This window comes from Athene cunicularia, unplaced genomic scaffold, assembly GCF_003259725.1.
Source record: "Athene cunicularia isolate RWA unplaced genomic scaffold, athCun1 SCF_152, whole genome shotgun sequence".
Taxonomy (NCBI): domain Eukaryota; kingdom Metazoa; phylum Chordata; class Aves; order Strigiformes; family Strigidae; genus Athene; species Athene cunicularia.
In genome coordinates this window covers 1,523-14,872 of record NW_020799214.1, presented here as the reverse complement: position 1 = coordinate 14,872, position 13,350 = coordinate 1,523, and the positions used below count along the sequence as shown (strand labels likewise).

Sequence of the window (13,350 nt, the reverse complement as noted above, 5' to 3'; positions counted from 1 at the left end):
GTCCCATTGGGCAAAAACATTGCTTCAGATTGTTGGAGAACGGCTTGCAGAGAGCAAGGCCATAGCTCCCTGCAGGAGCTGGTCGGCCATAGCTCCCTGCAGAAGTCGGTCCCAGCCACCTGAGGTAAACAAAGGAAAGAACCCAGGGTACAGTTATGTAAACAAGGATGGAGATCCAGGGCTCATTTGTGATAGTGAGGATTGTTGTGAGAACACAGAGATAAGTTGGGGCGCACTACGACCTTGGGGGGTGAAGGGAAGCAGCCCTGGGAGAGAAGCAGGTTTACAGCTAGGAAGATGTTTATGCATACCAGAGATGCCACAAGGGGCTGGTGTATTATAATGTGACTTTTTAGATGTACCCAATGGCTGAGATATTATAATGTAGTTTTCTTAAATGTATCCAATAGAGTTGCAAGTAGTGTATTGTAGACTGCTTATATAAGGTGTGACTTCTTTCAATAAAGTGGAAGCTTGCTCTATCATTCACATTGAATCGGCTGCTTGCTTCCTCCGCCCGCCGCATCAAATCCTGTATTAGTGTTGCCAGAATTTTTTTGTTTTATTGCAGTGGAGCAAATTTTTGAATAATCCTTAAGTTTTTTGCATAGTATTTATTTTTTAGCTGCAGAGCAGTGGTCTGTATAAGACCATGAGTCAGACAACTGTAACTATGAAATATCTGTCTCTGCATCAATTTTGTAAGGCCTGATTATTGCTGGGTGATTTCTTGAAGCTGTGGCACAGTAGTTTTATAGTCAGTGAGCTTTACATATGGTGACAAAAAGAGCAAAGATCGTGTGCTTTTAATTCTTAGGGGGGAGAGGGGCAGAGGTGGGCTGTCTGAGCTGTAGGCAAAAGAGAATCCCTAAAGTGGATGCAGTCTTAAAAAAAAAAAATAATTAAAAAAGCATCCCCCTGAACAGGACAAGGGAGCGGTTGTTTTGCAGCGTTGTATTGCCAAGCAGGTTTGCCTTTCCACAGTCTTCTCCCTTGAACATCAAGGTCCAGCTGTGTATTTCGATGCAGTTTGGTTTGAAAAGGTTTATCACCGGGGCTTCTGTTATGCTGTAAAGGCACGGCACCCTGAATTGCCTTCTTGATTTCTCACCTGAGCTTAGCGTTGAAAGAAACTTTCTGCTTTCTGTCTTTCTCTTTTGCTGGTGCCTGGATTCCTGTTATTCTGTTTAGCTTCTAATTTATGCTTCATGTAATTGTTCACTTTTCCAGGTCTTTGGGATGCTGGTTCTACTCAATAAACTGTCCAGATAGTCAAGGCAGGGAGATTTGCAACACTGAGGAAATAATAATAATAATTAAAAAAAAAAAAAAAAAGCCCAAACACCTAATCTGAAAAGAAAGTTTAGGGCAAAAGTTACTAGTGTAGTAATTTACTCCTGTCACCAAAGTCTGGGCAAGAGTGTGGGCTGTACTCCTGCACATGCGTATGTCAAGGCTTTTCTGTTCTCTGCCGCAGCACTGCCATTTCCAAGCCCTGTTTTCCCCTCCCTGCAACCGTTCTAAATGACTTCCTCTAATCCACTGGCATTAATATGAAGGTGTGGTTGGACAAAACTGTGTATTTAGAAAACTAAACCAGTTACCTTTTATTAAATAAAAGGTAACACTGTTCTTTGCCTTCCAGTCTGCAGAAGCATGGACGTTGGCAACAGCGTGACCCGGCTGAACATGCTTGAGTGACTGGGGGCCACTGGCAAATGTTGCTGATGTTTAAAACCAAGCCTGAAGATTTCCATGCGCTCAGCTTCCCTAAACTGACTGTGATTACAGAGTGCTTGCTTCCTTTTCACGGGTATGACCTGGAGAGTTTAAAGGGGCTTTCCCCAGCCTCACTGTGGTTCGAGGAACTCATCTGGTTTTTAAGCCCACGCTGGTCATTTTTGAGATGGTTCAGCTGCAGGAGATGGGCCTCTCTAACCTGACAGACGTTATTTGAGGAGCTGTGCAGATTGAGAAGAACAGTGAATGATGTGACTTGTCCACGGTCAACGGGTCAAGGACTTTAGATTCTGGGAAGGAGCAGCCATCCACTACTGTGATAAATGGCATTTTCACTGAACGCTGCTGGAGCCGTGATAACTGTCGGAGAGGTGAGTCTGGGCAGTGGTGTATGTCAGCTGTGGTGTTGCTGTCAGTTTTTAACCTGTCAGACCTATTGGAGGGCTAATAGGTGCCTATTAACCTGCTACGTTTAAGCACAGCTTCCTAAAAGCAAGGCTCAAAATTAGCATTAGTCAGGTGAAGAGAGGACCTGTGGGAGGGGGCTGTTTTAGCAATTCTTTCACCTTTGTGAATAGTTGTATCCAAGAATGTTGTCTTTGGTTTCTTTGCCAAGCTAGGGCCTGCCTAAAGCTCCAAGTTTAACTGACTCTGAGCATGTCTGGTATCTTGTGTAATATTGAAAGTAGTGTTGGTATCTCTGGTGGGCTTTGGGTAGGGGATTAAAAGTCCAGATTGCCTGAAAGGCTGCAGCAGGCAGCAACAGAGCTGGGGGGAAAGTCTGATGGAATAAACCCACATCTGTAAAGGTGCAATTACATTTTTACTGGAATATTGCTACTGTAAGATTTGAGTGAGCAACATTTGCACAGAGCAAGAAGCTAGAAGCCAAGTCAGACCTGAAGGGAAAAGGAGAAGGAGGAGAGAGGACCTGGGGGGGGGTTGCCCGCAGCAGGAGTCCTGGGGAGGGTGAAATACCTGGGCCTTGAGCCTGGGCTTTTGTTCAGGGGAGAAGGTAGGTTCAGAAATGTAGCTGCTCCTGCACCCCCTGAACTCCAGTTCTTAAACTGTATTAGCATTGCTTTTAATTTCATACAGCTTTGTTTTTTCCAAACTTGGAACTGACCTTAAGTTTAGTTTTAATTTTATAGTTACTGTGATTTATGTTAAATCTGACTGACAGGGAGCGAAGTGAATTGAGGTGAAACCGACACCTTTGGAGTTGTCTGTCTTTCTGAAGGGGATGCATCCAAATGAAGCAGCGTGACCTAGGATGAAATTAGGAAACTTGTGGGCTGGAGAGAATATCTTGCCAAGCTTTAAAGGTCGACTCGGAATGTTAAGTTCCCAATTTGAGAAGGAATTCCTACCAGTATGCACAAACTAATGAAATCAATGTGGTTTCCCCTCTGATACTCCTCCCCCCAAAATTATCCCTTTGAAAGAAGGTCATTGTTTTTGTCATCAGAATAACAGGGTATCAGCAAGAAGATGCAAACGTGTATAATTTTTTTATTATTTTAAAATGAAAAATAAGGTTATAAGGCATTTTAGTTTGTAACTTCTTCTGGTATATGGTTTGGCAGCACTAAACCTGGCTCCTTATACGTTTGTGGTTCATGTTTTCCACTGTTTCGTAACATTAAAGATCTAACTGAAACTTCTTCTGTGGCTAGACCCTTCATAATGTCCCTTGTTCCTGTGACTTTTCTGGGGCTGTGCTACAGCAGGCTGGAATGCATGTTTTTTTCTCCTTTAGATGACTGTCTATTTCCATGAAACCTGCAGGAATGTAATATTTTTACCACTGGGGCAGAAGTCTCAGCTCCCGAGCCTTTCATACAAAGTCATCTCAATTTACTGGAGGGTACCCGTGCAGGATCACAGGCTTTCTTGACCTGGTTCAATGTCCTTTTGCTGTCAACAAACGCAGTAATCTTTTGCTTCTCTGCACACAACCTTCTCATTGTGTCTTACTGATAACAGCTGATCTCTTCTGCTCATTAGCACTTACGTCTGTCCTTTCAGCAGACGATTCTATTATTTCCTTATTACCTAGAAGGAAATGTTCTACTCTGCTGTGTCCTTTGGTGCTCGCAAATGCTCTGAGTGAACCCGAGTCTTTCACAGCGTTGCAAAGGATGTGTCGTTTTGGAGCACTTTCCCTGATCAGACAGCGATGTTCTCCTCACTACTCTGCGCGCTGCGTTTCAGCCCACACGGGAAAGCCGAAGCGGCCGTAGGTGGCTGAGGTGAGGCAAGTGCCACGTGTGGGAGACGCGGCAGCAGCCAACGTGGGTCAGAGGGCAGCAGTGGGGAGGAAGGGCGCGGAGGCACGGGCCGTTGGGGGAAATCTGTTATCCAGACGTCCCTGCCCCGGCTGGCATGCCGTTAGCTCACAGCACCGGGACTGTGTCTCTGCTGGGGGGTTCTGCCTGCTCTGGGACAGGAGCAAATCGTGACCAGCACAGAAAATGCAGGAGACCAGTGCAAATTCTGGGGCGGGTTAATTCTAGGTGCAGGGCAATGGTAAGCCAAAACGTTGCTGCCTGGTAAAACAGAGACTTTAATCTGTTTATTGAATGTGGTACGGTGGCAAGGTTTCGGCTGTCACAGGTGTCAGCACTGGTTTCATAGCCAGTGTTACCACAAGGGGAGCACCAGGATCTCTCCCTCTGCCAGCTGGAGGTGGGTGGTGTGATCCACGGGCCAGAGTCTGGAAAGGCAGAAAGCAGGGTGTTAAAGCCAGGCTTTAACTGTTTCTCAAGGCTTGGCACAACTTTGCAAATCCAAAAATCCCTTTCAAATCCACCATTTTTTTAAAAAAGTATTCTTCTATACTTGGTGCTAAGCCCTCTTATAAACAGCTCTGAAACTTCCACACTTTCCATCACAGCTTCCCGTGAAGCCCCGACTCATCAGAATCCATGTCCGTCTCACAGGTTTTCCAGGAGATTTTACCCTTCCGGCTATGGCCATCCCAAGTCTTCCCTCCAGCGTGTCTCTCCGCTTATCAAATGGAGGAATTCCAGGCAAACAGCATTTTCCATTGTACCGCCATTTCCAGTTAACTTAAGCTGTATGTGATGGCTAGGGCAGGGGATGCAGAGAAACCCTTTCTGGGCGTCAGTTCCCTGTAATGAGCAACTCTCCACAGTTCTCTGGAAGGGAGAACTGTGTTTCAGCCATAATCAGGGCATTTTCTGCACAAACTGTGCCTCTGCTTTCGAGCTTCCTCACGTGCATTGCTGAAGGCTTCTTCTCATCTGCCGTGCTTCAGCTAGGTCTTCTCTAGACCTCTTGTGCTTGCAGTGGAACAGGTACAAGCCATGGCAGAGTGGCTCATTTCTACGTCCAGGGAATAGGGCAACGACTGCATTTTCCAGCTGCACGAGTGCCAGGGCCAGCCACGCCCTGACACGGGCAAGCGCCATGGACACAGGCGTCCCACTGCCGCGTCACAGAGCGGTGGTCTGTGACATCACAGAGCGAGGGTCTGTGACCTCACGTCCCTCCCTGCTTGTATTCAGGCACCGGCAGAGCCCAGCCCAGCGTGGCTCGTGCCTGGACTCCTGCCGAGCGTGTCTGTGAGGTGTGGAGGGTCGAGCGCGGCTGCTCCGGGTGCTGGGGGTTGCTTTGGGGGCTGCCGTCGGCAGCTCTCGGTGCCCGTCCCGGAGCCGTCCCTGTCCCCTGTGTTTCCCTGGCCCTGCCTGGGTCAGGCAGCCGGGCACCGTCGGGAGCGCTCGCAGCAGCAGAGGTGAGCTGTGCGGGGGAGCGTCCCCCCGGGGTGGGTGAAGGGGCTCGGGGAGCCGCAGGGTGTCCTTCGCCAGGGGCCTGGGCATTTCTTCCTCCCCTCACCGGGACAGGGAGTGACCGGGGCCTTTCTCCATTGTGCAGCGTGTGACGCCAGCGATGGGGAGCAGCTCCTCGTCCTCAGCTCTTCCCAGCCTGCCACAACGAGCCAACATGGCTGAAGGGAGCGAGTGGACTTGCCCCATCTGCGGCGAGACCCAAGATGGCGCCGCTTATGCGTTCCCCTGTCTCCACCAGTTCTGCCTGGGCTGCATTGTGCGGTGGGCCAAGAGGAAAGCGTTGTGCCCCCTTTGCAGGCAGACTGTCCAGTCCGTCAACTACTCTGTGCGGTCAGAGGAAGATTTTCTGGAGATGACCTTACGGCAGCCCCCCTCCTGTCTATCAGTTGCCATCCAGCAGTACAACAGGCGGGATGCAGACCCAGTGCCCGTGGGTGGCTTTGAGCCCCATGTCTGGGCGAGACTTTTCCAGCAAAGCACGGAGATTCTGCAGCCCCTGATGCCCTGGTTGAGGCAGCAGCTCCTGGAGGTGTATGGGGAGTATTGGTAGATGGCAGATGTGGCACAGGCCACCATCATCGCACATCTGTGCCTCGACGGGCTGGACAGGGAGGCCTTGGTGCGGGATGTGCAGCCCTTCCTGCAGCACCGGGCAGTGGAGCTTGTGCACCGGCTGGTCGACATGGTCGTGGAGAGGTGCAGGGAGCGCTTCATGCAGCAGCTGGAGCCCCGGGACTCCCAGGCTGCCGAGGAGCAGGAGCACAGCCCCGCAGCCACCCCTGGACCCGCCACCGCCCCTGGGGACACTCCTGCCCCCGACCCCAGAGCACAGGAGCAGCCCCACGAGGAGCTGGGGCAGGCAGTGGCAGGTCCCTCCAGTGCTGGCCAGGGCAGGGACTGCTCACCTGGGGGGCCCCGGCGCCGCGGCAAGAGGAAGGCCAGCTGCTCCCAGGACTCTTCCGCCCACAAGCGGCCAGGCCGCCGGCAACGCTAGGGTGGCAAGAAGCCAGAGAAACCAGGGCCGGGACAGCAGCTGGGGTGCACGCCACCCCCAAGGGGACTTGGAGGCGCTTGTTAGTAGCCTCATCATGAAAGAAGGAAAATAAAACGATGAAAACCGCATCAGAAGTCTCAGTCTCTCCTTACACGCAGTGCGGCTGGCATTGCTGTCGTCGCCCCCTGTGATGCTTTCTCCTCCTCCTCCTCCTGGTGCTGGGCTCACCTTCCCCCTCATGAGTCTGCTGCAACTTCCACACTATCTACAACAGCTTTTCCTGAAGCCCTGATTTATCTGTCAGATAGTGTATTTCTAAAAGGTCTTCCAGAGATGAGACTGGTTGATCTGTTGCCATCTCAAGACATCCCGTGAGTGTACAGACTCAGTTCTTTCTACAGAGAGATGGACATCTTGCTAGTCCTCCAGAAACAGGTCTTGAGCATTTTTCTAATATTAGAAATAGTGGTCGGATACTTGAAATGGAGCTTTTGTTGCACAGGCCAGCCATAATTCTGGAAAGAACTGGTCCTGGGCCCTGGTTGCCTACTCGCGGGCAGACCAAAGGTGGGCGGCCGCTCTCTGCCTTGGCTGGAGGACTATTTCCCTGAAGCGCCGCCCCTCCGTCCTCTTCCCAGCTTGCCTCGCCTGCAGTTCGGATGTGCAGAGGGACGGGCTGTGTGGCAGCAGGGCAGCTGGGGCACAGCCTGAGCTGGGGCTGGGCGCTGGGCCTGGAAACAGGCCCAGGTGCTCGGTCTTGCAGAAACCTGCTCCACAGGCGAAGATCGGCTGCTGGTGGGGAAACACCAAGATGGCATCACCGCCTTTTCCCGTGGCACCTCTGCCCTGTCCCGGGAGTCCCGCAGGGTGGCCCCTCCTCACGACCAAGAAAAGCTTTTTCCCTAATGAATACATTTTGCACGAACGCACCTAAATGACGGTAATAGCAGAGCACGTGCTAAATCTGCATTTCTTTATAAATTCCCATTGCCCCTTCTAGATGCTTTGAACATCTGATTGGGCTTTTATTATTTATACTTTTGCTTTCCTCTAATTCTCAGACAGAGTTGTAAGTAGCCTCAGAACTTATGACTTCATTGTGCCATCAATCAGTGTTACACAGTACAGCCAAACAAAAGTCTTAATCCAGCTCCACGGGTGGTGAGCACCAGCACAGGGACTATATAGCACAAATGAGAAGAGGAAAATTTAAGGAGCCAAGCGATCGACATTATGCCCAGCAATTGATAAGCCAATCTAATGAATGCTTCTAACCCATGGTTATGACACACTGACCCGATCTGCCGTTATCTCGACCCTTCGAGCCCCACGCTGGGCACCAAAAAGGACTCTCGTGGTTTGAACTCTGTCAAAGCCAACCACCACGCAGCCGCTCGCTCCCCTCCCCCTGTTGGGGGAATGGGGGAAGAGAGTGGAGGGACGCAAGGAAAACTCGTAAATTGAGATTAAAAAAACCCCACTTCAGTGATTGTAGCAAAACAAAATAACAACAATGGAAAGTACAAATGGGTAACGCACAAGGCGACTGCTCACCACCCACCAACCAACAGTCCGCTCCTGGCCAGCGATCCTGACAGATTGAAGATCAGTGGGGCTGTGCTCCCTTCCAGCTGGAGAAAACTAACTCTATCCCAGCTGAAATCAGGAAACTCTTGTAGCAGATTAAAGCTATGCTGGGAGTGTGGGAAAGAACTGGACACGGGCGAGCCAGTGCTTCAGGTGACTGCAAAGGCGAGATGGGGCAGTCTGGAGTGTTTCTGTCGGGATCAAAGCAGAAGGTCCGGGGTCCGTGACGGGGTGTGTGAACCCTGGGGTGAGCCGGGGGGTACAGGAAGGTTCTGACAGGACATGATGGGGGCCTGGGGGCACCCCGAGAGGAGCCATGGCCCTGTGGTGAGCTGGGTCCCTCCCCCACCCCCGCAGTAGAACCCCTGCCCCACCCGGCCTTTGTGACCACCTTTGTGACATCGCTCTGTGTCTCCCCCGGCACCGTATCTAAGCAGTGCAGCAGTGTCTGACAACATTGGGGAGGGACAGGGCAGGAGTGCAGCGAGGAGACTCCTGAGCACAGCCCACGTCTTTTGCCCTCGCTCCCTACAGCTTAACACCCTGCACTATCCCTCAACCATTTCTGAGGATGGCAGAGAGACCCCCCAGCAGCCCCAGGGTGGTTTGGGAGGAGGTGGGGGCCCCCCAGGAGAGCAGCTCTGTGCCGGAGCCCTGCGAGGTGTCCACGGTCCAGCGGCTGTGGATCGGTGAGTGAGGGGGCCGACGCCAGGACCCTGTTTACCCCGTTTCAAGCGCTTTTCACCCTTTGGGAGGCTGTTTGGCCAAGATGGCTGTTGTCTTACCGACTCTTCCGTGTTTCCGTGTAGACGAGAAGCTGCCAGAGGCGATTCCAGAGGCAGTGGGATGGGATCCTGAGAGCACCTGGTTGCTCTCTTCACTCGAGAGCAGCGACATGGGAACGGTAACAAGCTCCCCCCTTCCAAGGACCCTTGTTTGTGGCATCGGCTTGTGCGAGCAAAGGGACCCAGAGGTGGTCGAGCTGCTCAGCCAAGCTCAGCGTGACACATCTTCCCCCTGTCCTTCCTCCTGTAGGTGGTTGGCAAATACCTCCAGCCTTCTCAGAATATAGGCGTTCTCCTCGCAGCCATCGAGGCCTTGCCGGCAGATGATGTCCAAGACAGGCAGATGGCCAGTGACGTCGTGAACATGGCCGTGAGGGACCCCGCGTCCTGGCTGATGGATGTAAGTGCCCCGTGGTTGGACTGTCCTTCCGTGACAAGACGTGTCGTCTTGCTCTTCCCTCCTGCCCTAACCTGTCTCTCTCGGGCACCCAAAGCCGTGTCAAGGCAGCAGGGAGGGGTGGGAACGGCAGCACCATCCTTACCCGCGTCTCCTCCAGGTGCCAAAAATTATGAGATACATCCACAAAAATGTGGAGCACATCCTTACGGAGCCAGCCTGGAACAGCCTGGACTCGCTGCTGCTGCTGCTGACAGAGTGGAGCCCCAGGGAGGTGGTCAGGAGCCTTCTGAGGATCTCTCCAACGTGTGACAGGTACCGGCCCCGACAGCCTTGAGGGCTCGTTCCCCACCGGGAGAGTGGCCCGGAGACTCTCTGGCTGCCAGACCACGGAAAAGTGCCGGATATCTATCCCCGAGGAGCAGGGCTCTTCATCCCTCCACACTTCCCCCTTCAGCCAGAGCTGGCCAAAGCAGAGCCCCTGCCCCATGGGAACAGAACCTCACCCCTCTCTGCCTCCGCGGGCACCCCGAAATGAGGGGGTGGGCAGGGCCGGGGTCCGGAGGAGCTGAGGGAGCTCTGCTGACCAAGTTGGCTCTGGCTCCGCAGGGCGGCCATGGCCATGTGGGACGTGCTTATCTCCGAGCGCTGGGCTCTGCGGAGAGTCGTGTCGGAGCTTGTTGATGTGCTGCAGGACCGGCGGCTGCGCAGGGTGTTCAGCTTCGCTGTGGAAGATGCCTGCATCTACCCATTGGCTGTGAGTGACCCACGCCCAGCCCTACTGCTCTGCCTTCCTTCCTCCTCCTCCTCCTCCTCTTCCCAGACCTCCGTGCCACATGCTTGGGCCCACCCGATGCTGGTTTGGCCCCACCAAGCCTGTCCCGCCACAGGCAGTGTTCTGCCTTCCCCCCTGCCTGCATCCCCCTGCCCAGCTCTGGCCCCGGGACAGAGACATGGGGACTCGGAGGTGGCTTCAAGGAGACACTTGCCAGGGGCCGTGCCGGCGTGTGGGAGGGAGCCCCGCAGCTCTGCTGGTCTCTCACCATTGTCTCCATTTTAGCTGCTGGCCAGCGCTGACCTGGACGACAAGGAGTTTGCTGCCCTCTACAAAGCCCAGAGGTACCTGAGGCGTCCCAGCCTGGTGATGCTCTCGCTGGTTGTCACGGGCCTCGTGACACTCTCAAAAGCACCCAAAATGGTGAGCGGGGCGTCGGCAAGGGGAGCCAAATTTGTAGCCAGGGCCAGGGTGATGCAGTGGCTTGGCCCCGGCCGGGAAGATGCGGGGTGACAGCTCCAAGCACCCTCCCTGCTCTGGAGGGGGCTGGGGGGTGCCTGGGGGGGTGTCTTTCACCGCTTCACAAAAAGCTGACGGGTGTGTTCCATACAGGCCAGGAAAATGCTGGTAATGCTGCCCGACATCATAGAGAACCTGCTGGCAGCCAACACCAATGTCAGGATGAAGGTCCTGATGCTCTTCATCAACGTGATTCAACACATGACGAGGGAAGAGGCCGACCTCATTGCTCTGAGACTGGTGGAGAAGCTCCTGCTCCTCTTCGATGATGTAAGGCGGGGGCCGGAGCTGAGGCAATGGGTGAAGGACCTTCAGCCCAACCCTGCAGGCAGCATTTGGGCAGGGGTGTCCCCCTGGCTCCTCTTGTGTGGCCTTTTGGGGCTCTTCCCACTCTCCTTCTGTGGCCTTTCCAGGCTCTTCCCCTCCCCGCTCCTCTTCTGTGGCCTTTCAGGGCTCCAGGGCCGTTGAGCCGCAGCCGCAGGTCTGGCCGATGGCTCCTGCGTTCAGGATCTGGCCTCAGAGCAGCTCCTCTCCCCCAGCCACGCTAACACCCCTGCTCCCTGCGGGTGAGGAATGGCTGGTGCTGAGCTCCCTCTGTCCTCCTCCCTGCCAGGAGTCCAGCCGGGTGCGGGAGCTCTCCATCCGCCTCTTCAAAGACGTGATGAAGACCGCGGTGGGGAGAAACATCAAAAAAATGGTGAAGAAAGTGCAGGGTGTGCTGCTCCAACTGTTCTTCCACACCAACGAGAAGGTGGAGAGCGTGGCCAAGGTGCAGTGATCAGTGACTGGTGTCACGGGGAAGGGCGTGCTGACACCACGGGGGTGGCCTGGGCGTGAGGGACAATGGGAATGTGTGTCACTGCAGGGTCCCGCTGTGCTGGTCCCACCTCCACTGGCCTTCCCACTGCTGCAGAGCTGGAGGGGGGAGGTGGGGACCCACCCCCCAGCCCAGAGGAAGGGTCCCTACAGCGCCAGCACAAGCAGAGCCCGAGAACTGGGCACAGACATTTCCCGGCTCAGCAGTGGCCCAAGTCCCCACGGGCTTTGTGTGCTTTGAGCCGCCATCCCTGTCCCCCAGGGCTGTGCCAGGCCCAGAGCAGGAGGATACCAAGTCTCCTTCCCTGGGCTCTGGTGCCATCTCCCAGCCTCTGCTTCTCCGCAGGCTTCCTGGGACACCCTCCGCGCCTGTGCAGTGTTCCTGGGCTGGAGGAGGCTCAGCTTCCTGGCTGAGACAGAGCAGAAACACCAGATCAGAGAGTTCTTGGTGAGGACAACCCCCAAACCCCCCGGCCGGGCTGGATGGGGGCTGCAGCTGTGCCGTGGCGGGGAGGGGCTCTGCATCGCCGCCCTGCTCCAGCCCCGCTGCTCCAGCTGCACCCTCCTTCCCTGCCCTCCAGCACGCATCCCCCAAGGGCTCCTCTCCAGGAGACCCCAACCCAGCTGGGCCCTGGCAGTGGGACAGAGGGGTCTCAGCACCCCCATCCCCCTCTGCCTGTGGCTCTCTCTGGCCCTCAGCCCCATGGGGCTCCCGGCTGGGAGATGGGAGTCACTGGGAGGGAGCGGGGGTGCTGGCAGGAGGGACTGGTCTGGACGGCTGCGGAGGGTCCGTACCAGCCCCGTGCCCTTGTGCTCCCTTAGATAACCCAGAAGAGGAACAGTGTGGACGAGTATCTGCTCCAGAGCCTGCCCTACTTGAAGGACCCTCAGGCCACCGTGCGAGAGGAGGCCGTCAGGTTCATCGGTGAGTCCCTGGGGACCCATTTCTGGCCACCCGGCCCCAGTCCCCACTGGTGGGCTCGCTGGGGCTCTTGCTGAGTCCCAGCACCCTCGGGTGCTGTCCTTGCTGGGGGACAGCCCTGCCGAGGGGGAGCAGAGCTCTGACATTACCTCTGTGCCCCAGGTCTTGCTGCGCGGCACCAGAGGATCCTCAGGCGAGAGAAGCTGTGGGAGTTCTGCCACAGTGGTGAGCAGGGGCAGTGCTGTGCTGGCGGGGGCTGGTGGGGCAGAGGACAGAGCCTGGGGTCTCTGCAGGCAGGGGGGGGTTCACCTCTGCTCTCTTTCCTTCTCTTGCAGCCCTCCAGTCCTTGGGGAATGACGCTGAATTCTCAATCAGGTCCCTGGCAGCTCAGACCGTCCTCATCCTGACAGTTATAAAGCAGAAGCCAAGGTCAAGATGGAGATGCTGCACCTGATGAGCCTTGGAGTGGTGCCATTCTCGGGGAAATGGCGTACTTCAATAAATCTTTTTTTTAAATCAAGCTGGAGCAACAAGCCCAGTCTCATGGTGTCCTTCCCACGGGGACCCCCCCCAAGCAGTGTCCCTCTGCCACTGCCCCCAAGGCTGCACACCCGCACTCAGGGTGTCTCGTGAGACCACAAAGCCCTGAGAGGAGGAGGAGGAAGGAGGGAAGCTTTAGCCCATCCTGCCCCTCCTGAGGCATCTCAGGGCACAAAAAGGCACCCGTGCGCCAAGCTGGCACGTTCCAATTTGTCCCAGCACCAAAATCCCCTGCTGTACTGGGGAGCTGGGCTGGCTTTGACTGGGCACCGGTCGGTTGGTGGTCAGCAGTTGGTTTCATTGCCATCACTTGTCCTTCTTAGTTTTCTCTCTGCTAATTTTTCCTTGTCATGACAATTTATTATTATTATTATTATTATTATTATTATTATTATTATCATTATTATTATTATTATTATTGTTATTTTAGTCCAGTTATTAAACTGTTCTTATCTCCACCCAC

The 13,350-nt window shown here is 54.5% G+C and overlaps 1 protein-coding gene across 1 annotated transcript; it reads left to right on the top strand.

The window, feature by feature from the left end:
* The first annotated feature begins 7,630 nt into the window (after positions 1-7,630).
* LOC113490586 lies at positions 7,631-12,876 on the top strand. Its single transcript, XM_026867105.1, has 12 exons — positions 7,631-8,822; positions 8,943-9,037; positions 9,169-9,318; positions 9,476-9,630; positions 9,925-10,072; positions 10,376-10,513; positions 10,703-10,879; positions 11,223-11,378; positions 11,772-11,873; positions 12,248-12,350; positions 12,510-12,572; positions 12,683-12,876. Exons 1-12 carry the CDS (start codon positions 8,705-8,707, stop codon positions 12,799-12,801), a joined length of 1,524 nt encoding a protein of 507 aa, XP_026722906.1. The 5' UTR covers positions 7,631-8,704; the 3' UTR covers positions 12,802-12,876.
* The last annotated feature ends 474 nt before the right edge of the window (positions 12,877-13,350 follow it).